This window comes from Streptopelia decaocto (genome assembly GCF_964273445.1).
Source record: "Streptopelia decaocto genome assembly, chromosome: 9".
NCBI lineage: Eukaryota > Metazoa > Chordata > Aves > Columbiformes > Columbidae > Streptopelia > Streptopelia decaocto.
Genome location: NC_138664.1, coordinates 10,148,437 through 10,174,804, shown reverse-complemented (window position 1 = coordinate 10,174,804; position 26,368 = coordinate 10,148,437). Strand labels below are relative to the sequence as shown.

At 42.5% G+C, this 26,368-nt stretch overlaps 1 protein-coding gene across 1 annotated transcript in view; it reads right to left on the bottom strand.

Annotated features, from left to right (window-relative positions):
- Positions 1-26,368, bottom strand: part of LRRK1 (leucine rich repeat kinase 1) — a 79,206-nt gene that overhangs the window by 38,365 nt on the left and 14,473 nt on the right. Inside the window, exons 3-12 of the mRNA XM_082060556.1 lie at positions 19,063-19,226; positions 18,056-18,227; positions 15,534-15,713; positions 14,765-14,913; positions 7,785-8,011; positions 7,137-7,264; positions 6,720-6,883; positions 5,287-5,424; positions 1,456-1,568; positions 257-333 (exon numbers count right to left, since the gene is read on the bottom strand). Of these exons, the coding sequence (XP_081916682.1) occupies positions 257-333; positions 1,456-1,568; positions 5,287-5,424; positions 6,720-6,883; positions 7,137-7,264; positions 7,785-8,011; positions 14,765-14,913; positions 15,534-15,713; positions 18,056-18,227; positions 19,063-19,226 (1,512 nt within the window). The remainder of the gene's footprint in view (positions 1-256; positions 334-1,455; positions 1,569-5,286; positions 5,425-6,719; positions 6,884-7,136; positions 7,265-7,784; positions 8,012-14,764; positions 14,914-15,533; positions 15,714-18,055; positions 18,228-19,062; positions 19,227-26,368) is intronic.

The following is a 26,368-nucleotide window of genomic DNA, read 5'->3' as shown; positions in this document are numbered from 1 at the left end:
TTCATGAAAACAATAAAAGCTCAGTGAAAGAAATGAGTTTCACTCATTCTTCATCTTTCTGTATCAATGGTACCAACCGGCTGTGCCATTTCTTTAGAAACACTTTATCTAAATGTATTTTGTCTTAAATTTAAATGCTGTTGCACTTAAAATTGCAGATTAATTTACACAGATTCCCTCCAGTCAAGCCCCACGGATTCCTGCTGCTACACAGCTCACCTGGCACTCTCAGCACCTGCACCGCTGTGTACCTTACCTGCCTCGGGGCCACCGCGCACCCTGTTCTTCGTGGTGAAAAAGGGAATCCGCTTGGTTTTAAATCCCTCATCACTCCTGCAGGCAAAACAAAACGTGGAAAAAAGAGCTTGGATGGGGCATTTCAGAACGGTGCTGGAGCTGTGTCGTGGTGCACGGTTTGGCCCCACTCGAGGTGGTGGGATCCACAGCAGAGCTTTTAGGGGTTCCTGTCTGCTCTCAAGGGATGGGATTGAAACCTGCTGTGTAATCACAGAGCTAGATTCCATCAATGCTTGTCCAGGCCCAATGGTTTTCTTCTGGCAAAGGAATAGAGCTCTGCAAGGCAGCGCTTTCAGCTCCCAGGGCAAGAGCACTTGACCCCCGGCTTTATGGGTGTCAAGGTTAAGTGGGCTGTCAAACAGCAAATTGAACAAGCTTCACAAGAAGCCTGGAGAACCAACCTGCGGCCATTCCCTGCTCTCACCAGAGCGTCTCAGACAAGATGACCCAACAACACAACTCAGGAAATGCACTGAGACATTGAAAAAACCCCAGTAATTTGTATTTAGCAACTGACACAGCAACTTGTAAGGACTCCAGAAAATCTGCTGGACAGGTAGCCAAATGGGAAAAAAGGAGTATGACACAATTCTGTGCAGTTCTGAAGAAGATAAGGGACCTTTAACTCTCTACATTAAACAGCCCTATTGTAATTTTTAAATAGAAGAACATCACTCTTTTATTGGATGACCTTATTAACATCAGTCTTCTCTACGAACTTGCAGCTGGTTGTACTTCCATTTAAAAACCAAAGATTCTTCATTTTTTCCAAAACAATACTCCCACACTAACTACAAACTGCAGTCCAGTCAGATGGTTTATGGTTAAGATACACTCCCCACAAACTAGTATTTGTAGTGATGAACCACACACTGGGTTAAAGAAATTTGTACATGCTCTGAAATTAGACTGCCATTATCAGTAATCTACCCATTTAATAAATTATATAGTGTGCTAAATGCCCAAAGAATCAGTAAAGGATAATTCATCACTGTCACAGACACACAATATACTTAGGAACACAGTATGTGGATATCAATGCCTTCTATGCAGGTAATTAATTCACTACTGACACTCTTTGTATTACACGAGGGATTGGGTTTGCTATTATATCTTCAACTTTTGTTTTCTCAGACAAAATTTGAAAGAAACACTTACTTCCCAAGTTGGTTTTTTGAAAGATCCAGTGATTTAAGTTGTTTGCAATTCCACTTATCTTGTGAAGGCAACGTAACTAACTGATTTCCCAGCAGCTTCAGGGACACCAAAGCCTACAAGAGGAATAGCCTAGAGTTAGAAGACAGAGTCCATCAAACACTCAGAAAGAGGTTTTTTAGCATGTCTATTAAATAACAGAAACATTAAGAAAGTACATGTTATTCATCAGAACATCCTGTCCGTGCTGCCTAGCATACAAACATTTACTTCTCGTCTCCAGCAAGAATATTTTCTGCACGAAGCAACAACCACTATTAGTTCTGGGAGATAATTAGTCTACTTGCTGACAGATTCAATTGGAAACAACTCATTTAAGAGGACATTTTACTTTCAGTGAGGAAACCTTTCCAAATGGAAAAGAACAGTATGATTTACCTACACAGTATGCCACGTACGGATGAGAAGGTTTTTTTTTACATATATATATATACATATATGCAAGCTTGTGTCAGATGCTTACACCTATTGTATATGCATAAGATCAACATGCAAAATGTGACCTATTTCACAAAAATTTGTAATTGTTGTGTTATTACATGTCTATTAAATTAGAAAGGATTTATATTAAATTTCCAAGACTCATACAAGTTCCCTATTTTTTTTTCCTCAGACCAGTGACAGGAATTTTAAAAACAAGAAGTGCAGCTGATTTGTGCAGTTGACACTATATAGAGATAGGACTCAGATGCAAATACCATTAACAACATTAAATACACAAGCTCTCCTTTAAATGTAACTGAAATGTTAAAGAAAAAAATGGCAGTTCCTGTTCAGATTTGTAAAGTTTATTCTCTTCCATCTGCCCTTAAAAATAATGTGGAGGCTCAAATGATCATTTTCATTTGATTGAAAATCCAATTTGTCACTGAAAAGCAGTTTCCTATGTAGAGTTTACAAGCAAGTTTATTCTGCAAGTCCCCTCCATGAAAACTCCATAAGCAGAACGTCAGCTGAATTACCTCGTGCCACGAGTACAGCGGCATTCATGAAATATACCCCATGAAAATAATATTTTTACCAGCAGAGACTTCAGCTTCAAGTGTGTTAAATGTTTTATGTGCTCCACATAATATAAAAGGTTTATGCCCCTTTTCATCAAGCAGGATTAACAACGTCCCAGGAAGCCAGTTTGTTGGCCTTCCTCCCCTTTTCTCGGACTGGAAAAATATGAAGTATCCATGAGACACAAGCGACTGACAACCAGCAGTTGCTGGAATGGCAATTATCACGCAAAATGCTCCCTCTAGTGATAAGGGAGAAGCAGCACTGGGCCTTGGTGGGACTTGGGGAAGGCAAAATGTCAAACTCCAGATATACAGAGTGAACCACTCGAGAAAAGGGCTGGAAAAGCCTGCGAACTCAAAAACCCTCCCTGCCACTCACGCCTTAGACAGCCAATGCTTTTATCATCATTAATCTTCCACTGTCTTGAACCTCCCACTGGAAGGAAGACCCCGTCCTGCCTCGGCGCCTGCTCTCGAGCTCTCTCCAAGTATCAGCAGGGGCCTGTTCCATGACAATGCTTCAGACTTCTACCCCAAAATATCCCTGAGCAGGGGGTGGGAGGAAAGGGAGGCTACACATTCCAGAATTAGCACTGACTTTGTTCTGTGTGGTCTAGCCGGGGTGCTTCATTTTCAGTCAACCATACCCATGTTACGTGTCCCCCACAAACGCTGACAAAGGCCACTCTCCAGGAGAGCTGAGAGCCTGGCAAGATCATACGCGACACTTCTGTGCCTGCTCCGTAGGGGGACAATTAGTGACTTTCAACTGGTTGTGGCTCTTCAGGACTGTAATTCTGGAGATCGCTAGTCCTTGTTTTGCAATTGCCTTTTCTGTCTCATATCTAATTTCTCCATTTTTGCTGCCTTTCAGGAAGACAGTGGGTGCTTCCAGAAGTGAGACAGTGGCGACACCAGACAACTTCCTTCAAACCTACGGCCGCAGCACACAAAAAGGGCTCCGGTGCATTAGATTAGAAGAAACCACAGCATCCAGATTAGGCTGCCTGGGTCAGCTCATGATGTGGAAAAGCTGACCAGTCTTACCTGAATACTTCCACCCAGAGAAGGTCAGGTCTCCTCAAGAGAAGCAAACTAGTCTAGAGTACTAAGACATAGCTTGGAGCATGAACAGTTGGTTCCTTTAGAAGGCAACAGACAGGAAAGCTGAGAAAACTTCTGCCTCCCTTGGCACCACATTTCTAGTTTCTATATCACACCAGTGACTGTGAGGTGGTCCTGGTCTTAAGACCCCTCCACAAACCAAGCAAAGGCCAGTGACAAACTATAGGACCCACCAGCCTAGGTCAGAGATGTTTTCAAGCCACAGTGCTCTCCCCGCTTTCAGCTTTTCCCAGGGAGAAGACACTTCGCTGCTGCTCAGCGATTATGCACACAAAGACATTAATTCTCATTTCTTCTCCTTCCACTTCTACTCGTGGAGAGGGCTGGAGTGTGGCTGCAGCCACCAACCCTGACACAAACTCCACAACCAAGGAGCAGCCCAAGCCAGGCCTGATCTAGGCATGGGCTTTCACCTTCTAGTTGCTCACCACACTCTAGCCCTCAGGGGGCTGAAAATGCTTGCTATTTATTTATTTTATGAAGGTAAGGCTGAAAAGATACAGATAAGAACTGGCATTATTTAAGGCAGCCAAAGCTCACTGACTTTGAAGACAGATCATCACCTGTGCCGAGGTCTCCTCTGATGCTTTCACATCCCTTTGCAGCCTCTGAGCAGCAGCACCCAATAAAACATGCCCTTGAAGCACCATCTGGTGTGTAATATCTGTCATGGTAGCTCCCAACCACCGGGCTTATTTTTAATGTGTTCAGGAAAAACAAAAAAGTTTTGGAGATAATAGTCCATAGGATTCATTTTGTTTCAGAAGAAATGTCAATTGAAAACAAATGGCTACCAGGAAGCAAAGTGAAATCTGCAGGGATTATTAAAAACAACTGAGGGAGCAAACAACCCTCAGCAATCCTCTTCCAGGCAGGATGCAAGAGGCACCTTCGCAGCAGACCTGCAAGGTCCAAACTGGACGTGGATGTGAACCATCTCTTCAGCATCCTTCCCAGAGAGGCCAGCATGAAAATGGTGAAACTTCTGCACAAAGATTTACCTCTGTTTCTATCTCCATGACCTTGACTTTCACAATCTGGAAGGGAAGCTTGGAGGAAACCCCCAAGTTCTGCTTCATTTCATGCTGAAACCATCTGAAGCCACAAATTCTGAAGAATTTTGAAGTAAAACTGTGGATCTCTGATGTCCACTGGCAAGAATTATTTAATCTGCACAAGTTTAAAGATAAGAATGATGCCAACTAGCATTGTTTAGGGCATTCAAACATGCTATTTTCAGCACAGAAATCCTCATCCTTAATAACACAACACTGGTGTGCCAGATTAAGAAAAAACACAACTATTTGTGAGCATACTTGAGTACATCTATATTTCAATGGCTGGAGCTTGCAGCTACAATGCACTGGTTGTCTTCCAAACAGCATTCACAAAAATCTGAAAACCACAGACATCCAAAGAGCTCTCAGAAGACCTGTGTCAAAAACTAGACACCGTATCACAACGGGTGAAGGCAAAATGTAGTTACTCAGGGGGTTACGGGCTGCTCGGAGGCTCTGTGCAATTGCTGTGTTCACTGGCTCTAAGCAGGTCTCCTGCCTTAACCAGGCAGCCACCGCTGTGGTTTGGAGATCTGAGTTGGTAGTAAGGGAAGTACTGTGAAGGAAGAAGAAATGACACTTACTTCAAGCTGGAATAGTCCTGGTGGAACTTCTTTTAATGAGTTCTCAGAAAAATCCACTTCTTTGAGGTGATTTTTCCAGAAAACAGTCAACGCATCAGGTAGGAATTCCAGTTTGTTCCTAGATGCTTTGCAACATTTCTGGAAAACAAAAAACAACAAAAAACCCCACACGGAGAGTAGTAATCATCTCTCTAAATAATGAGGTAGATCGGCTGTCACATGTTCAAACAATTAATACATTTATTCCAGGTGATCTCTTTATATATTTTGATCTAGATTAATTATTGTGCATGCTGAGGAAGATTTGCCAAGGAGACACACTTGATAGGCAAATTCTTTGGTGGGCAAAATGTATTTCAAAACTTATTTTGAAAATCATCCCCATTTGCTTTTAAACCATTAAAACAAACACTTCACTAAAATACACTGTTCTGCTACCCTTGTTATAATGAGGAATAAAGCGACAGTGATGGGTGATATAAATGCCCTAGTTAGCCAGGGGGTTGGGCAAAGTTAACTTTGAATGAAGGCTGAGTGTTCTGTAAAATTATGCCAACAATACTTCTGCGCTCATATGAACTATCAAGAAAATTAATAGAATCATGGAATGGCTCCAGTTGGAAGGGACCTTAACGATCATCTAGTTCCAACCCTCTGCCATGGGCAGAGACACCTTTCACTAGACCAGGTTGCTCAAAGCTCTGTCCAACCCGGCCTTGAACGCTTCCAGCGATGGGGCATCCACAGCTTCTCCAGGACCTCACCACCCTTGTGGTGAAAAATGTCTTCCTAATATCTAATCCAAATCTACCCTCTTTCAGTTTAAAACTTTACCCCTCATCCTACCACTACACTTCCTGATAAAGAGCCCATCCCCATGTTTCCTGTATGTCCCCTTTAGGTACTGGATGCTGCTATAAGGTCTCTCTGGAACCTTCTCTAGAGTGAAAAACCCCAACTCTCTCAGGCTGTCCTCGTATAGGAGGTGCTCCAGCCCTCTGCTCACCCTCACAGCCCTCCCCCAGACCCACTCAAGCAGGTCCACATCCTTTTTATGCTGGTGGCCCCAGAGCTGGACGGAGCACTGCAGGTGGGGTCTCACCAGAGCAGAGCAGAGGGGCAGAATCACCTCCCTGACCTGCTGGTCATGCTGCTTTTGATGCAGCCCAGGATGCAATGGGCTTTGATGGAATACATTCATGAAACATATGTTTCTAGAAGTTTTCCACCAACGCCATCAACGCAACAAGGCAGAACCTCAAAAAGACTTGATCTGAGACTCATAAACCAAACCAGGCAGCCACACTTCTACAGAAACAGAACAGCCTTTTAACCTAAAACATCTGACAGCTTCCTAAGCACCACAGTACATTTTTTTTCATTGTTTCAACAGCTTTTTCAGCCTCTGACTCTGTCAGAGCAGTTTGACTTACCAAGGGGCAGGCCCAGGGATCTGGAAACACTTTCAGCTGATTTCTGGAAACATTCAGTATGTTTAGGGACTTGAAGCAGTATAGAAAAACCGTTGGAAGTTCCACCAACCTGTTGTCAGAGACGTCAAACTCCTGCAGTTTTCTTAAGCCAATCCAATTAGTTGCTAGAAAACACAAAACATTGTGGACTTGGTGTAACCGTGACAGCAGTCTGATCCAGCAAGATGCTGAATACTTGCTAGATAAGGGCCAAAGGATTTTATGAGTGATAAAACAAATAATCTGGCCTTTTCAGGTACTTTGGACAAAGGATTGAGTGATACCAAGCGTCCGTAGATAATAACAGCTTTAAGTCATTTGGGTTCTCCCTTACAAATCAGGCCCTGAAATGCAAGTGTAACACTGGACTGTACGTACTGTTTTCCTCGTCAAATAACTTCTCCATATAATTTTTAGCAGCAGTGAGTTTCTTAAGGTTTTTAAGATGTAGGAATCCAGAAGGGAGAGTAGAGAGCCTGTTGCTTGATACGTCAACCTCGAGTAACCTGTGGGTACAGAAAATACTCAGTCAGGCACGAATAAATGGCTAGCAAAGGCTCCTGTTGCCATAGACAACTATTTTACCAGGACAGCTTTAGGTCTGAATGAAATCAGCTGAAATGTGCTCTCACAAGGCAAAGTGAAAAACCCTATTGGAAAATTAACCCTTCCAGGGAGCAGACAGAAGTGGTCTGGATGGACAGCAGTTCAGATAATTTACATGAGACAACAAACGTCAATCTGAGGTAGCTCAGGGCTTAGACTTAGAGGAGTGAGGCTCACCAGAACTGTAGCAAAGCAGAAGCAACATGAGACAATACAGGAATAAAAGTCCCTACAACTGCCCTGAAAACTAACTTGGAAATACTGAGAATGCAAAAGAGCAAATCCTGCAGCAGAGAGAAAATAAATCAAGACACTCCTGCATGTGCTCTTCACTTACGTGGTTTTACACGAGCACAACTGACTCATTTGCACCTGCTCTCCATACGGGTTCAGTTTGCCGTAGGCATCCAGTGCACACACCTTGTACATATGATTTCATCGGATGACTGTACGCTGGGTAATTCTGTCAGCTGATTGTCAGCCAGGCTGAGCTTCCTGAGGTTGATCAGGCCCCATGGAATCACGGATGGAAGGGACACTAGGCAGTTGGCAGAGAGATCAAGCTCAGTTATCTGACAGGAGATATCGATCAGCCAGTCCAGATCCACCCAGGGCAGTTTGAGGTTTGACCAGTTCACACACAGAGCCTGCATATGTCAAAGAAAGAAGAGAAAACTACGTTAGTAAAATCCCAATTGCTCTTGGCCTGTGTTACACCACTGGGAATCTGGCAGATCAGAGCACAGACCATAAACATTTTGCTCACTTTCCAATCTGCTTCTAGGAATAAAACTGACTCAGAAATTAAATCGCGTCTGGATATCAGCAGCCCCCATCATATAACTGCTCCATGATCTCACTCCAAGGACCACAAGCGAGCACAAGCAGGGGACTTGGACTTCCTTGCCCGGCCATCCACCAGCTCCATCGTGCCACATGACAGGCGAGTTGCCCTCGCCTAGAACCAGCATCTTCAGCCGAGAGCTGGATCGACTCACGGTTTCTTCATCCAACAATGCGCAGTGAATTTCCCTGGATCATGGAAAACCGTCTTAAACCCTGATTCTGCGGCCCAAACCCCATCTCTGTCTCTCGGACACGGCCAGCATCACTACTCGGATTTCCAAGGGACTCTGAACACCACCAGAGGCCGGGGGTACAGAGGAAGCCTTGTGAAACACTCGAGGATCATTGCTTGTGCATCTCTAGAGAGGACAGGGACAGGTCTTCTGAGTCTAGTAACGAATTCATATGAGGAGGCCTGTTACTGGAATAATCATTACAATGTATGCCCAGGAACTGCTCTTCCACCTTAAATTTTCCAACCACAAGGAGCCAAACCATTCCAGGGAGATTTTAGGTTTTGCAAAGGAATATCTGGGAAAGGCAAGGAAAGGCAAACACTGTCTTGTAAAGCATTTCTAAACAACAGAAATTCGCTCAGCATAATTTAGGAAGATATTTTAGCATCTGAGAGACGTGATTTTGGCAGTTCCCTTCTTTCTAGATAATATTCTGCTGCTTTTTACAGTAAGACGGGGAAGTCACTCTATCCTCTTTTGGACAAAAAGCAGAATTTGTTGTGAAAGGCATAACTAGTTATTTCAGGCTTCAGCTTACACAGGAGAAAACACGAACACATAATGGTCATCAATGCAAGCAAACAACCCAAATCTTAATTTTCAAGATAACTTCATTGCCAATGAGGTTCCAAGGAGATTTATGTTCCAAAATACACATTTTTAAAATGTTAGTCCCAAAATGTTTTCATAAGCTCAGTGTTTTTGACATAACTCATCCCAAAGACAGCCTCAATTAAGTGATTGTTAATTCTCCACCAGGAGGCAGCAAGGACCCAACAGCAAATTTAATTTGCTTTCCAGTTCCCAGTATTTAGCACTTCTGATTTGAATCCCAAATTTAAAATTTAAAGGAATATATTTTGGGAAGGGAGAAAAAGAAATGGGAAACAAAGGTCTATCTCAAATGCCTGTTTGAGACTCAGAAGTCCAAGGAATGAAGATCACTCAGTTCAGATCTCTAGGAGAATAAAGAGTAAGCAAGAACAGCTGCACTTTTTAGAAACTGGAAGTAGTTGTTCTTAGTGTAGACATATTCCTTTTCAACATTCACTAGTGAAGCCTCAGGACATCCCTACAAATATGAATGGAAATATTATGCCCATTGTATCACCAGGGAAACCAAAACAGGGAGCACAAGCTGTTTGTCTAAAGTTACATCCACCATCATGCCACAAGGCATCCATATAAAACACAGCAAGCCAGTAGCAACAAGAAATCAAATGAAGCAGAGTATCCACTGCTACTGCAAAATATACAGTACCTGATGGGAGTTACACTGCAAAGCTTTTACACTGTCACTAAAGATATTCTGCTTTACTGTTAGATTTTCTGTACATTTAACAGGTTCCTGCTTACAAACTCTTGTTTTAAATTCTCTATGTTGTTCTCTGTAATTTTCTCTTCACCTGTAAAAGCCCAAGACTGAGCCTGTTTACATCACTGGACAACAAGCCGTTTTGATTTATGGTAATAAAGAGTATAAACACATAGGCTTTTTCTAAAACATCTTTTAGCATTTAATCTAAAGTGGGATGCTCCATAGCACCTCTCCTAAGATACGCATCTATGACCAGAGTATCTGACTCCTTGAACTATTCATATATTTCACCTAAACAAACAGAAGAAAGAAAACGGGGAATTATAGCAAAAAATCTGGGCAAATATTCCACGCAAAAGGCTATCAACAGGTCCTACAGTCATGGAGAGAATAACCACATAACAACACAGGGCTTTGAAATTCAGGCAGTGATGGGAACGAGGGCCTGGAGAGCTGCCTTGCTCGTTTGGTTTCCACCTCACAGGAAGAAGCAGGTGCTTGTGGTTCAGATCCTGAATTCAGACTCCCGAGCCCCAGATCCACCGTGTGATATCCGTCACTGTTTCAGGCTACACAGACTCTGTTTGTCAGTCTGTATAATGGGACAGCAACACTTCCCCTTCTCCCTGGGGAGCCGGGAGTAAAAATGCACTACAGACTCCAACTCCCTCTTTTCTCTTCCTGCTTAAACAAACTGCTCCCAACAAAGCTCCAAAAAAAAACAAGCCCAAACAAAACAGAAAAAGAACTGATGGTGTTTATCCCCTCCCTCAATTCCTGTTCTGTTTCAAGATGATGCTCAAACACCGGGCCCAGGCTCTTATTCCAGTACAAAAAGTACTTGAGTACACCGACCAACGCAGTAATATTAAGATCTACAGCTTGCTTTTAGTGGGTGCAAGCAGCACCTCTCTGCTGCTTCCCATTTCAGGCCAATACTCATCTCTATTTTGCATTTAGATTGCTGTGTATCATTTACTTCAAAAATGCAGAGCCATGGCCTTGAGGATTTAGTGTGATAGAAAGATACCTGCAGAATTCAGATAGCGATTTCTAAAACCAGATCGTGGAATCCAAAACCTGCTATGAATGATGGGCAGGAGTCCTCATCTGCTAAGCAGCTTTTTGAATCTCCTGGCACTCAATCCTCCTCCTCACCCAGAGCCTGGGACTGACAGTGTCTTTTATCATAGAATCATTAAAGTTGGAAAGGACCTTTAAGATCATTGAGTCCAACCATAAACCTCACACTGCCAAGTCCACCTCTAAACCATGTCCCTAATTGCCACAACTAAATGTCTTTTAAATACCTCCAGGGATGAAGTCTTCTGCCCGACTGCTAAAACTGAAGGATCAACCAAGCCCCTTGGTCTGACGTAGGGACAGTGGAGCAAATTCACCTTGGTGTTCATGACCTCTGTGGAGTTACCTTAGGAATTTATTTGACTCAACAATCTGCAGTGAAAATGTAATTAAGCAAAAGAAAACCTGACAGCAATGCCACGAAGAGAGGGGATTTCCTCCCCAACTCATCCTTAATCGTCTCCACTATGTTCCCAGAAAAGCCCGTTTCTTTAATGCCAAAGGTCTGCGATGCTGAACCCGCAGAGCCCAGCGATCAGCTTGAGGCTGGTGAGCTCTGTGCTCAGACGAGAGAGGGACAGTGTTCAGAGCCTGGCAGCTCCTGGGCACAGCCCGACTCCATGCAGCTTAATGCTCTTCAGAAGGGCATGGAAAACCTCTGCACACTGCTCTCTCCTGCCAAGGAAAGAATTTCTCAATACAAGTCCTGAAAACTAAATGGAAATCTTCTACTGCCGTGATGTCAGGGGATGCACTGAGGCAGGCAAGGGACTGGAAATTGTGCAGAAGCAAGAAACCCTGCTGTTCCTGGGTGAATGATGAACTACAAATACAAAACACATTGACTTAGATTTGAGTCCTTTTGGTAAGGTGATTAAAAAAGGCTGTTGTACATTCCTCCTAACTGATGTGACATGACCCAACAGAACCTTGCTCTTGCCGTAGACAGAATATTCTGAGGCCAATGATCTAATTCCTCCATCAATAATGCTGCTGTGAATCTTGAGCGGAAATGCTGCAGATTTCTTTACTGATGATGATGTAACTAAGATTTGCTAGGCAGTGAATAAAGAAATCAGAGGAGGATCACATACATATACATTTGCATGCTCATGTATAAAACTATTGTCAAAACATTTCCTAGGGAAAATGCAGCAGGTAAAGCTCTTTTCTGGTCTGTAATGGGAAAAAAAATACATATCTCACACTGCACATACTGGAAAGCTACATTTACCTCTGTGCTGACTACACCTATCGAAGTCTGAAATCTGTGCCCAGCCACTTTACTGGGTTTTTTTTTCGCATTTGTTATCTGTTCCTGTAAAAACGGAGCACTTCCTCTCTTTAGCAAGACAGTGGTTTGCTGTGGAGATATATTTATGCCAGAGACAAACAAAAAAGGAGAAAGAGATTTTAGAAAAGTGAGATGTAACTCCTGTTGTCTCAGAAAGGGCAGCACAACACACAGGGTGATCAGTGCTGGAAGGTGTGGCAGCTATACCCGGCTCTCCAACCACATTTTGGGCACAGCTGGTAGCATTTCCTACTGGGAAATCAGTTCTGCAGTATTTTCACCCAGAGATACCACAGATGGGACAAACCCTTTTGAAGTTCTGGCTCATTCTGAAATGATCGGTGCTTGATCTCTTCTGGCCAAGAGTAGAGACTTTCCAACATCCAGCTGGTTGCCATGCACATCGCAGGCTCCGCACAATCCTTTTTTTGCTTCCCTCCAGTGCAAAATGCATCGCAGCACTTACACAAGCAGGCTTAGATTCATGTATCTTACAAAACATGAGGAAAGCAGTCAGGCAGCTTGTCTGCAGCTGCTGTGAGATTGCATTTAAAATATTATCAGGATGTGTGACTATCACTTCTGAGGGACCTGAGCTCTGCAGACAAACTGGGACAAGTCTTCCTGAATTTGGCCCAGCCTGCCAAAATGAATTCAAAGAGAAAGCATTAAATAAGCAACCACGTTAAAAATAAACAGCTACTGGAAGAATCAAGGTTGAGATTTTGGGTCTGTTTTTTGGGGTATTTTTTCCTTTTTTTTTAAACCAGACCCTTCTGGCAATGAGCTGATGTTTAAAGAGTGCTCTCATCTTCACTCAGGGTGTGACAACAACGCTGAGTCATTTTTACAGCAGCAAAGTTAAATATTGCCAGCAATTCACATGGAAAACAGACCTCTTCCCTGTGATTCAAGCATTTATTCCGAGTTTATTCAAGCTAAATTATCCAGTTATTTGGATTTCTTTTCTTCCAAGAGGCAAGTAGTTTTATCAGCTCTTATCCAGAAACATTTAAGATTTAGCTTCCTTTTGTATACCTGTCAATTAAACTAAGAATCTCACTGAGAGGGCTCTAACTCTGCTCATTGAACCTAACGAAGTCAAGCTGACATACATGGACTGTGGTCCCTGACACTCACAGTATCGTTGAGAATCCGGCAAGACGGGGTTTTGGCAGGAAAACAGAGAATGGAGAAGTTCGTAACACTACAAAAACCTCTCTGCTTCTTTTTAGTTAACACCAAAGCAAAATCAACACCCTGCAATGTTACAAGCTGAGCAAACAGATACTCAGCTGGCAATGGGATTCACACAGACAGACCCTTGATCAAAATGCTTCCCTCACAATTTTTCACTGCACAATTTCTATGACCTGATGAAAATGGTAACTATTGAAACCTTGGGGCTCTCACGCTCCTCTTCAACGTTTCTTAATGTACATATTGAGGGGAAAACCAAAAATGTCTGATAACTAACTTGCTGAGTAACAGTAGAAATAATAGGAAATACTATGTGCTTCCCTATAAAGCAGTAACAGAGGGTGCTATGAGACATTTTTCAGTTCTGAATAAAAGAGACTTGGATAACAGAGATTAAGAGAATGAAGAATATAGCCTAGTTATGCAAAGATATGGGATAATAATGAAATGTAATAATACCCTGCATGAAAACGATGCCATTCATCTGTGGATCTCAAAGCATTATCATCTTATATTAAGCCTTCCAACAGCTGTGAGATGTGACGAGTTTAAATCTCTCTGTTTTACAGCAGAAGAAATAGAGATGCAAATGAACTACCAGAACTGTCCAAAGGCTGTCAGTGGCTAAGTAGCAAACAGAGTTCTTGCCAACCTAAAAAAGGCTCCAATTTTTTTTTTGTTGGACTCTGCATCACATCAAAAGCCACTTCTGTGGGACAAGTGCAGTGAAACTAACACAATCTGATCACACACGATACTCTTCATGCTGCTCCAGGGAGGCAGATCTGTCCTGAGCGAGTGACCATAAGGTTGCCAGCCACCTTTAACTAACGAGCATCTGAAGCAGGGAAGATACTTAGAGCAGATAGAAGCTTGTTCTACTCATGCTCCATGTTAAAAAGCCACATGAGCCTCTTTGCACATGCTGTATCTGAGCTATCAGATGAAAGGGAAGAGAAGGGTTTACACGCTCAGCTCCGTGCCATGCAAACCCTCCAGCACAGCCCAGAGCTTGTGGTGTTACCTTCAACCAGAACACGCTATGGAAACCTAAATGAAGCGATTATCCCAGGGTCACAGAGGAAGCCTGTGGTAGCGTTTATTTCTCTGGAAGACTTTGAGCACAAAGTCAATGTTTCCATTCCGCAGCATACGCCTGTTTCTCACGCTGATGTTAAAATTGCCAAGTGGAAGCTGCTGCACGCAGCGTCTTGCACAATGATGCCTCATGTTTTACACCTTGCAGTTCAGCGCTGGCACAAAAACCACTTTCACAGCTTGTTCTCTAAATGGGTAGCAAACCACAAGGCTCTTACTCGAGAAGAAGAATCATCAGCCACACAGTATGCAAAGACAAATATCAATTATTAACAGGATGCTCCTTTAAAATAAGGTCTCTTCAGACAGATAAATGGCTACTTACTGTTTTTGCTGGAGCACTACTTGGTAGCGGGCTCATCTCAATGAAATACTTCCTCAGAAGGTGTTTGCTGGATTCAGGACTGTCCATCAGGATGTAGGAACAAAAGAAAGCTCCATTTCGCAATAAAAACACAGCTACATCTTCATTCCCTTCAGAGAAAAGACAGATTGTCAGCTCTCTTCTCCTCATGTAAATGAAACAACAATGAGCTGAACAGAAATCCTGGGAATAACCACTTCTGACAACCATGGGGGTGTGCAAAAAGGGAACCGAACTGTATAAAGGCTGTTTCCTCCAGTGGCAAGATATAGTTTGGTCAGAGTGAAACAGCAAAGACACTATGTAAAGGCACTGGCCCAGGGTCTTGCTTTTTCCTCTTTTTTCCCATCTTATTAAACTATACACACAGCTGTGCTTTGAAGTGTAAATTAATCAGCCTAAATCAAGCATGTGTGCCAGAGTGTTCATAACAATAATGCTTTTACTTGCAAGATTTCTATTTTTGAAGGGTCATTTCCCGAGGACTTTGAAGAGGAAAGTTCAGCCTCTTGACATTTACAGTAATCTCACTTAGAAAGGCCCTGACTTAAATTTGGTGAAGTCACAAGATTCAGAGCCGATTTTATTTGGAAATAATTGTTCTGGAAATCCAGAATAATTCCAGGCAAGCCAGTCCACAGTGATACCTTCGCAGATGGGAATAACTCAACCCAATCTTTAAAAACCGTTGCAGAAAAAGGAAGCCGTTTCGAAGCATGCAAATACATACCTGCCTTTATAGCAGCATATAGGGGCAACCGTATAAGAACTGGAAACTCATTCTTCCTGACTGCGCAGCTCTCTGGGTCAGCGCTGTACGCACGAATCAGGAGTTTTACTATGTCCAGATGTCCCTGCTGGCAGGCTATGGCCAGCATCCAGTTCAGGAGTTGTTGACAAGTAGTGGGACCTACTGAAAAGATATGGAATTTAATTGATGTCACCGGGCCGTGATGTGCAAGAGGCATCCACAAATAATGGGCAAGCAAAGGGCACAGGGTGAAGCCCCTGTGGACAAAGGAGCTGACTGCACTGTAAGAGTGTGTTAAGGAAGAGCCCTAACATGCTCAGGCACAAACTTTTCAGCTTTAACTGTTCTTCATTACCTACCTAGTTCATGGGCGAACTTTTTTTGACTGTCCCTGATCGAATCATGCATAAGCTGGCAACAGTGGGAGGTTTCAAAAATGCCTGCGAGGCTGCCAGCGGAAAAATGAACCATCTAAATCACAAGCAGAGGTGACAAGGGGTGACTGGGACCGTCTTTGCATCCACAGACTGATCCAACAGACTTTAGATCCAAACACCCAAAATAGGCCACTTCTTCAAGTTCATGAGGGGGAATACAAAGAATGGGGAAAACCAGTCGATTTTTCATGCTACTTGATGAATTAAACAAAAATAAATGTACCAGACAACACAAAATAATTGTTTTAGTTTGTTTTCACTGCAAGCTAAAGTATCCCACAAAATATTTTATTTCCCCTTGGAACTGTTTCATTTTGGGTGAAGTTTTACTATCAGACGCCATTTAAGGCTAAAAACTAAAATACCATGTTCTGGTTTCTGCATTAATTTGCTAATGTTTTAGTCACCCCCAAACTGGTATTTTTTGCTGAATTAATGTTTTGCCTGTAGAACACTGCTTTCATCTAGGTCTGCATAATTCTGTGCATGTAACTAAGTGCCCATGACAGGATTATTTCCACAACCAGTAAGCAGCCCTCAAATTTTCCCTGACTCACAGCATCTCCTCCATTTACTTTACAAATTCACTTCCCCTTTGAAATACTTACAGAAATGTCCACAAGCCCAAGTTTACCTGTCAACCTTTTTTTTTCCAGTTCCTCCACATAGAAATTATGTCTCTCTTTGCATTTTTAACAACTTGACTAAAACCACTGACCCCCATGCTGCAAAAAACAGGCTCCACTTTGGCTGTAAGCCACAAGAAGTACTCACTGAGTCAGAGAGAATCACTGCAGTGCATTAGCCAAATTGCAAATTCATGCAATTTATTCCTAAGCTCTGTGATTGGTTTCTATGTAACTTCCAGGGAAATAGATGGAAAATCCTGCATAAAAACTTCTGAAAGCTTCTGTTTGTACGAGCACCTGTCTTGAATTCCCAAAGAAGGAGTTTAAGGGAATTTGGTCAGTTCAAAACTGAGCTGTTTCCAGAAACTACTTAAGTCACCTTTCATTACTGAGAGTATTATATCAATATAATTTAATTTTTGCTGCTAGGTTACAAAGCCACCATTGTCAGCCTCCTTTCTGGCTGAAAGAAATATTACATTTAATTGCATCCCCCAAACTGGAACATTTCTTTTGCTTAGTAGTGCTCTAACAGTTTGAGACCATCAAATAAGCAGGTTTCCCAACAGGTTATTCCCGTTCTCACTGAGGTCACTGGCAAGAATATATCCCCAGTGAGGAGTTAGGGCTGTATTCAGGTCAAATATCGCAAGGGCCCAGCTTAGCTGTTGTGGTTACTGTAGCGTCTGAGGTCAAGACAGCGATTCTCCCTGGCTGCTGTGCAGGACCACTGGACCCAGAGTCCACGGAAGGTCCTGGTGAGAAGAGTCACCATGCCCGTGCTACCTTAAGAGAGCGACAGGGGATCCAAACGCAGATCCTGGTCCTGACTCAGAGCGATGCTCTTTTTCCTCTCCCCCCAGCTGCCTTAAGAATTGTGTCTGGGTCTAAAAATGTCTCTGTTCTGCTATAAAATATTTTTTAAAATAAAATGTAAATAAAATATAATTATAATTCTAAATAAGGAATTCCTCTGAAAGTCAAATCAAACTGCCAACAAGAGAGCATGGGGCTTGCTGCCAGCTGAGCACCCGAACTATCACTCGCCAGACAGTCCCGCTGCACTCTCACTCCCAGCACCGCTGTGTCTGCTGGATCAGCAGAGTGGGATGACGCTGTTTCCTGAAAATCCCTTATTGTCTCTGTGGGGTCTGGGATATTACCCAGCTGTGAGGGCTGATGGGAATGAATTGTCCAAATGGCATCTTCCTCCACTTCCAATCTGCAAACATGGAATATTTTTATGCATGTGTTTTTCCCCCACAGGGAAAGTTTTCTTCAAACACAGCAGAAGAGATCAGATCTCTCCAAGCACTTCCCTTGACCAAGTCCATCTTCTTTCAAGGGATGCGAAAAAAATAAATGTCTGCTTGAAGCTATAGCATACAGCTACCAAAAAGCTTGAGGAAAGGCACAGGCAATGCTACAGGCTTACCATGCAGGGAATCCAGCAGCTCTTTCACAATGTCCTTATGTCCAAAATATGCAGCCACAACAGCTGCATTGTCATCATTAGGTTCTGTTGGTAACACCACTAAAGCTTCCTTAAGTAAATACCTCACCGCCTGCAGATCTCCGTATGCTGCTGCAATACCTAAAAGCTGACACTGGTAAAGAAAACACGGCAAAATAAACTCTCTGTAAGGGGAGGAGGCAGAGAAAGAGAGCAATTATAGAGCTACATATTTTTATTCGTGCCCATGCAAATGCATACCCACCGTCACTGTGGTTAACTGAGAATGTCATAAACACTAGTAGACATTATGATCATTGCTGTTGATATATATATTATATTAATTTGCTGGGGTTTACTTTATAGTTTTTTGCATGGTTCTACCACAAAGGTGCCCAAGGCATGGAATGGTGAATGAAAACCGTTTTTCATGGATCAAATGGAAAACTATTTGTACAGCTCTGCTACAAGGTGCAGTATTTTCAGTTTGGAGAAGGCCAAAAGGCCTGGACTTGGCACACAGGTACTTTCCCAAAACACTAAGCTGGTGCAGAGGATATAGGTCCAAACACAAGAAGCAATATCTTCCCAGGGGGCCATTAACCATCTTTGTACTGATGGGGGAATATTGTTTTTTTTGCTACATCTATAAAATGCTTCCTTTTCATAGGGAAAAAAACCATATTTCCTTGTTTTAGTGACCACAGCACCAACAGCCCCGCTTGCACAGCCTCCTGCTCCTTACATACACTGCTCCTGTGGTCTGTCTCTTCTTTCTGATCAGTGCTTTCAAGGGCAAATACTGTCCCTGAGCAAATGTTCCTGAAGTGCCCCACACAACCAGCCATGTCTGGGACCCTGCAGCACCGGCATAACATACATAACTGAATGGATTTCTTGCGTGAGAAACATGACAAGACAAGACAGCAGCTTGGCATTTTTGTTTCTTTCCCAATAAAGTCTGAGAAAGAGTAGTAACCTAATCCCACCTTTTCCACTTGCAGTGCAGTCTCCTCACATGACAGCTTTATCAACTCTTGGGCCTTACTGGTGTCTCCAGCTTTGTAAGCATCCTGGATGCTTTCTGTCACAGGTGTCTGAATTATGGAGACTTCGCCGACTGTGGACTGTTTGCCACCCATGTCCACAATTCCTGCAATAAAAACAGAAAAGAGAGGTCAGGAAGAATTGCGTGTCTATTACGCACACACAGCGGCAGCGTCAATGCATCCTGGCCACAAAAAAGGGGGCGAATTATTTTCAGTGGAATATTTACTGCCCACAATTTACAAAAAGAAGAAAAAACCCTCAACACTCAAGTCATCTGATACAAGAAAGTGATAACATGTTACAGTACTTTCCAATAGGGACATGAAACTAAAAGGGACGGCAAGTTCCCCAATTGCTCCCAGAGGTGGTTTCCAAAGGACGGTGTGAAGCTCCCGCACGCACGGACACGGATGCTCCGCAGCTGCGCTCGACCTCCTGCGGTAGAACCAGGGATGGGAAGGGTTCGCACAAGTTTGGCACCTTCAAGGTGTCTGCAGGACCTGCAAGGATGTTCTGGTATAATCTGCCTTGCTCCAGTCACACTTCACCTCCTGATGACAGTCTAATTAAACCCCCCTGTACTTCTCCAGAACTTTCAACCAGAGCTTAATCCACCTCAACAAGTGTACAAGGAAAAAAATTAAAAAAAGAAGAATATTTTTATTCTGGAGAAAAAGAGTAAAAGGAGATTATGGAAGATGCCCAGTGTCACCCTGATCAATCCTGGAGAGTCTCCTAGGCTAGACTTTTCTTTTTTTAACGCTGTTAGGAGCCAGAAGAGGTTTTACATGTCAAAGATTAAAAGCTGCAAACCATTAGAGAAGATGCTTGTGGTGGGTGGTTAACGAACAGGCAGCCATGAAGTCTCACATCCCCCCTCACTTCTCAACTACTGGGACAGGGAAAACTGCAGGAAAGTCACTGAATTAGGGTAAGATGTTCAGGTCCGCTCCCGAACAACATGCAAGCCAGAGAAAAGAAGCACTTTTCACTTGAAAAGAGACTGTTTCATACTCACTTTTTCCTGCTAAAACATTATTAATTATTATTGCTTATGTGCAATGATTAAATAGAGTCCTTAAACCCACAGATTTTCACTTAGGTTAACAAGATTGTTGTTTTGTTTTGTTTTTCAAATAGACACATATGTCATGCAGGGCTTAGTCTAATGCAGCCTGGAAGAAAGAAATACATTTGGACCAATCTATAACTGTCAGTAAATATCTTTGAATAATGCAGCCTGAATCACCGATAGATTCTCACTAACAGTTCTCATCAATTATTGAAATGAAGCTCAAATCACTCAGACATCGGAGATGGCTCCAGAGATTCGTGCCATTAAAAATGTGCCCACATCAATAACCTTTCTCAGATGATGCTGAACGTGAGAAGGACAAGCAGCAGAAATCAACGCAGATTAATGTGGTGTTAAATTACAGCATAATAAATAGCAACTCAGAGTTCATGTTAATAGATGCTGTGCCTTCATAATTCTGTAGTTTTAGGGGGTATCTGGGAAAAGAAATTCATCCAGGATTTGGTTCAGTCTTTCAGAGCAGAAGCCCCCACCTGCAAGGGATCTCTAAGAATATTGCACGTGATTTAATCTTTTTAATGGACACCAAGGTAGGAAATGCAAACGATTCTTAAGCGAGTAACTTTAAAGGCTGATAGAAGAGAGAATTTTAAAGTAAAATAGTTCTCCAGTCTAAACAACTCAGACTGGACTCAGTAAAATCCAGCAGGAATTTCCCTAGGAGGAAAAAGTGCCTCACATCGGAGATATAGAACAGCTGGAAAGCTGAGCAGGAAGCTCTGCAAATGGGGGCTGACAGAGCACAGCAACTTTAATCTGCTTACAAAAAAAATGCTGAAAGGAAAGACAAATTTTACTTCCTTCCAGCTTCAATCCCTATTTTGGGGACTATCACTCCAGACCCACATCTGCAGCCATTCCAAATGTGGAGGCGCATCCTTTCTGCCAAAGAACTGAGTAGGGCCATATTTCTTTCTCTATAACTCATGGCCAGGGAAGGTGGAGGTACGAGTATCTCATGGTCAGAGGCTCATTTGGGATCCAGAAGATCCTGGTGTCACCTCCTCATCTATTACAGATGTCTCCAGCACAAGGACACAATGTTGTTACTGAGAGAAGGAGGAACTCCACAAGCTAGACCCTAATCCCAAGACAGCTTCTGTGTTTTACCAAATGACAACTTCATGAAACTACTTGGCTAATGTGTCATGCTTCCTCTTACAGTTTTGGGCCCCCTCAAAATTTCTTCAGTCCTTCATAGTGTCACGGATTAGTTACAACCACTGCTACCAGCACCACTGTTTGGAGAACGTGGGCCATCAACCATCGCGGTCTGCTCACGTACATTAGGTGGAGACTTCGGGGCGCTCCAGGAACGGGAACGACACAAATGGTTGGCTTCGTAAAGTTCACATGCTCCCAGAGTTAGCTGGCAGTTTAATCAGTCTTTGGGATATTAATTTTAGTCCCTAAACTCAATTTTGGTCTTGTCTTAGGCAAATAAGAGCTTTTATTGATCTAACCAAAACTGCCCGGTTTTGAACATTTGAACATCCATCAAGTAGAAATCAATAAAAGCTTCACTGAATGTAAGAAATCTGGGCAATTTTGCTGTTCAAAACCAATACATTTATGTTCAAATATTCTTGGCAGAAAGATAATGCTACTCAACATTCAAGTTTCTTTTGTAACTGTCATCAAAATTTCCTTCTATGATTGCATTCTGTAGAGTAAATTGACCACCTGCCTAATACCTGAGTTAAAAAGCTGCCAAGGGTCTTCAGCAAAAAAAGATCTTGTAATTGAACCAATTACAAACCCCTAAAGAGCAAAACCGGTGAGATACGGCATGATGAAACACCCTGTCCTGAGCCAACAGCTGTACTCACATGATTGTGTCAAAGTTAACTTGAGCTGTCAAAGGTTAAATGAGAGAAGGTGGGTCCATCCATTCCCAAAAAACACAGAACCATCCATTGCAAAGCAAAGTACCTCACCAGCCAAATTACCCAGTTCACAGACTTCCTGATGACTTAAGAAATGATACATTGACTTCTGAAATATAAATGGAAAAAAAGAAGCAGCATGTTTTATGAGCTTAATTTATACTCACAGGTAGGGAAAAAAAAAAGGGGGGGGGGGGGGGAGGAAAATTACATTCTAGTGACTAAAGACTGTTTTATTTCTACAAGATGCATGACTGAACTATCATCAGTACTGGCGTTCATGTAGGCTGGGAATAAAGTTTTGCCAATACATGCATCAGCCATTTTTAGAAAAAATCTAGGCCAAGATCCAAAGAAATTCTGCCTGTGATTTTAACCCTACAAACCTCATGCTCTTTACTTGAGCTCTTTGTGGCTTTCAAAATAGGGTCCCCTCCCGCAATACTGAAGTTGAATAATACTAAACATCTATTTTTGGACTTGATCATGCAACACGCTGAGCATCTAAGCCTGGATGTTTTTAATTCTTAGATTGTACAGATTTAGGAACCAACTTCTGCACTTTGCACAATAGGGTCTACATTACTGTTTGACAGTGCAGCACAGCAGGTTATATTATTCCATCAGAACTCTTGGATATTCCTGTAATAAAAGGCTACTAGAAACTCCAGAAGCTCCTACACCACCTGTTCTGATTTCCTTTAGTTTCTGCTTTATTGCACAGAGATCTGGGACAGAGTTCCTGTGTTGGCACAGGCTCCTCTGAAACCACTGCCCCAAATCAGCACCCCTCTTCTGAGCTTAAAGCAGGAAAGCAGATAAGAATGACATTAAAAATGCATCCTTTATCTATTTCTCACACAACTTAACAGCCTGTATCAAAGCAACTAACTTCAGAAATATTTCCCACTCCTGATTTCAATGTTATGCTTTGGAAGTAGCCTCCAAGCGCGGCTCTAGTGTAACAGCCCTTTGCAAAAGCTAAGGGCAAGACTAAGTTTCTCTTTAAAAATATTCCAATGAAAATAGCAGTAACCAATAAAAAAAACCAGTACTATTTTATTGCCATTAAAAGTTACAAGAATATAAATTTTCAAGTGCAACTGACTGCTATCCCAGCTCAGAGAAGCAAAAATAAGTCTTATGAATAATAAAGGTTATCATGAGAATTTTGGAGATATATACATAGTTACACCCTGCCTCAGGCCCTGTTATTATAGTAGGTGACAAAAAAAAAAATCAAAAATTTCTAAACTGACAGTGTGGCATTATTAGGAAAAAGGTCAATGCTGTGAATCAACAAATGGCTGCATAACAAAAGAGCACAACTGTATAGATGATTGTCATCTTCGCATCCCAAATCACCGCATTCCTGCCTCTGACACACAGCCTCACAGAGTTTGTAACTGCTACGTTAGTCCCTTTGATAAAGCAGGAGTTCTTCAGCAACTAACTGGGATATTTTTGTTTAGCAGAGAAAGAGATGCTTAATACAGGACAAAAGATAAAATAGGGCAGGAAGCTAACTCTGACTCCAAAACAGAATTATAATGATCATAAAACTTTAGAACTGCTACTGACCTTGTCATAATGTGTGCAGGTATTTCCAGAGACGGAAGCAAATCAAGGCGATGACTCTAACACAGCATCCCATTCACCGATGCCCAATTAAGCTGTTAATTCCTTGGACTGTTAACCACCCACCTCTGCTTCGGCACCAGCAGCTCTTGCAGCGGTCACTTTCAGCTTGCTAGCTGCTCCTTTGTCTGAATTAACTACTACACTTTAGCCTTGACAGCTATTTTCATCTCCATGTCCCATTAGGGTGAAATCCAAGCCTCTGGTTCAGAGAGGATCTGGGGATGGGGGTGGGCAGGGAGGCTGAGCTCAGACATTAATTCCTCAACAGCACCAGATGGCTACAGCTCTAACCTTTACCAGCTTAATCGTTTGCCATTTTGACTTCTGAGCGGTGCCACAGAGCAAACAAAAAAATGGGACAGAGATGAGGTTTAAAATGTGCTGAATATTTAAAGCCAACGCCTCCAAATGCTTAAAAACTCACAAGCGACGCTGAATAATTTTCAATACTACGCTGCGGAAGCTTTGGCAGGCTGGTTTGCAAAATTAACTGAAAGCCATGTTATTTCTGAGTCTCTGTAACAGATTCACATATCTTCTGTTGCTTTGAAACACTTTAGATTAATAAACTGAACAACAACCGATGGGAAGCTTCCAGTGATTTCAAAGGATGATGGATCTGTCCTACACTGCGCTTTCTGCTTGGATGGGTAAGAAAAAACTTTCAATCTGATAGAAATCTTTGAGATATGGAAAAATAATTCCCATCCCAATCCAGGAAGAAAAAACAAAACCCTAGGTTCTTTCATCAAAAAAATTTTAAATCAGCCCAAGTTGTTCAAAATGCTTCATGAAACAAAGATACATTTTGTGTTCCTTCTCTAATTAGCTGACGCTTCAAAACAGGGTTGCATTTGTTGTTTAAAAAATATTTCATTCATTTCATTCAGTTCTTAAAAGATACAGTCATAGACCAAGGTCTGTCCCCAGGAGGGAGTTGTTTTCCCCTCCTGCCCACATAAGCTTGGTCCCCATGGCCTCTTAGCCTGGACCTGGCCCAGAACCACACCAAGGAGGGTCCTGCAGCAAGAACCCCAAGAGCTATTTCACTTTTTTCCCAGATTTAGGCAAAATACATACAGTCCAACCAAGTTCGCTATAAAATGTCCCCACCAGGGTTAAAAATAAGGTGAGAACCACTTATAAAACCCCCTGTGAGAAGAAAAGGAGAGAATGTTCTGGTAAATCCAACCAAGAGATGATGGGATGGTTTATCTGGGAAATTCAGCATCCCCACTGGAGGGACCATGCCTGAACTGGGCCATGTCCCTCTGACCCTGATTAATATCTCTTCACTACGAGACATGCCAGCTTCTCCAGACACAGGGAAACCTCCACACACTTTTTCTGCCTATTTTTTGTGGTTCCATTCCACCCAAACATCCATTATTTCAGCTAATTACAGGAGCGGCTCTGCACTAAGATCTGCCTGCCAAGGCGCTGGAAAAGATGATGTGTTGAGTACAAAAGAAACCGGCACTACAACACGGTTTACAATTGATGCTCATGGCCCCAAAAGGAAACTTGTAACCCTACAAAAGACCAGATCTGAAACACAGAAGAATGCTTCAAAGAAAAAAAATCCAGTACTGAAGGGATCTTTTTCATTGTCACTGCATAATCTGGAATTATTTTTAAATTGTTTACATGCCAGTACCACGCATGCCAAGTGTTGATCTGCATTAAACATTTTCCAGCAAGCATACAGCATCTTGTAAAGGGCATGCTGACAATTTTAGGTACAGCAATGCAAAGTGACCAATTATCACCAGAGCCATTAGAAATGTTCTATTTAGAAACACTCTTAGCCTCCAAGGAAAAAAAGAATATTTGCTAATGCAAACCTAAAAGGAAAATATTAAGTCCTGGATTGAAAAATGCTCTGGACTCTTGCCTTTTTAAGGAGCTCCAGAACTGAATTACAAAAAACAGACGCCTCCAAAAGCTTTAGCTCTACACTTACACAATCATTTCTCCATCATCTAGGAAAATGGGGAGAGAGGGAACAGAAAAGCCTTAAATACTCAAATAAATACTCAAATAGTGAGACTTGCAGTCTCTAGAGGGCAGAATCACAGATGCCTGAATGGTTGTGTGAATCTGTCTGTCAGAGCCAACACTAAACTGGAGCTGAAAAGCTTTACCAGATCTGACCGGGCTTCTGCATTTGTGAGTGCACCTTCCAGAGCCTCAGGACTCTGGAAATTACTTTCACTGTCCAAGTAAATTCAAATGAAACTGAGCTGGTTATTCCCATCTTGCTGATGTACAAAAGAGGCTACTCAAAGCCATTACAAGGCAATGAGGTTAGAGAGAGCACGAAGAAACACACGCTGGAATATGAGCATCAGAGCAAACCCCTCATGTCAGTGTACAAATCCCACTGGAATGCACAAGGTCACTTTAGCATCACCACCGATATCTGCAGCCATCCATGGAAAAGGAACAGGGGCTACTGCATATGAAGGTCCTGGATGTGCCAGCATGACAAACTGGGCTGTTGTCGATGACAGGGATGGTTTTACCCTCTACCCTGAGAAACTGAAGCCTACGCAGCTTCATGTGAACATGTTCATCCCTTTTGAACTGTAGGAGTGCTCAGAGCATCAGTGGCCACAACAG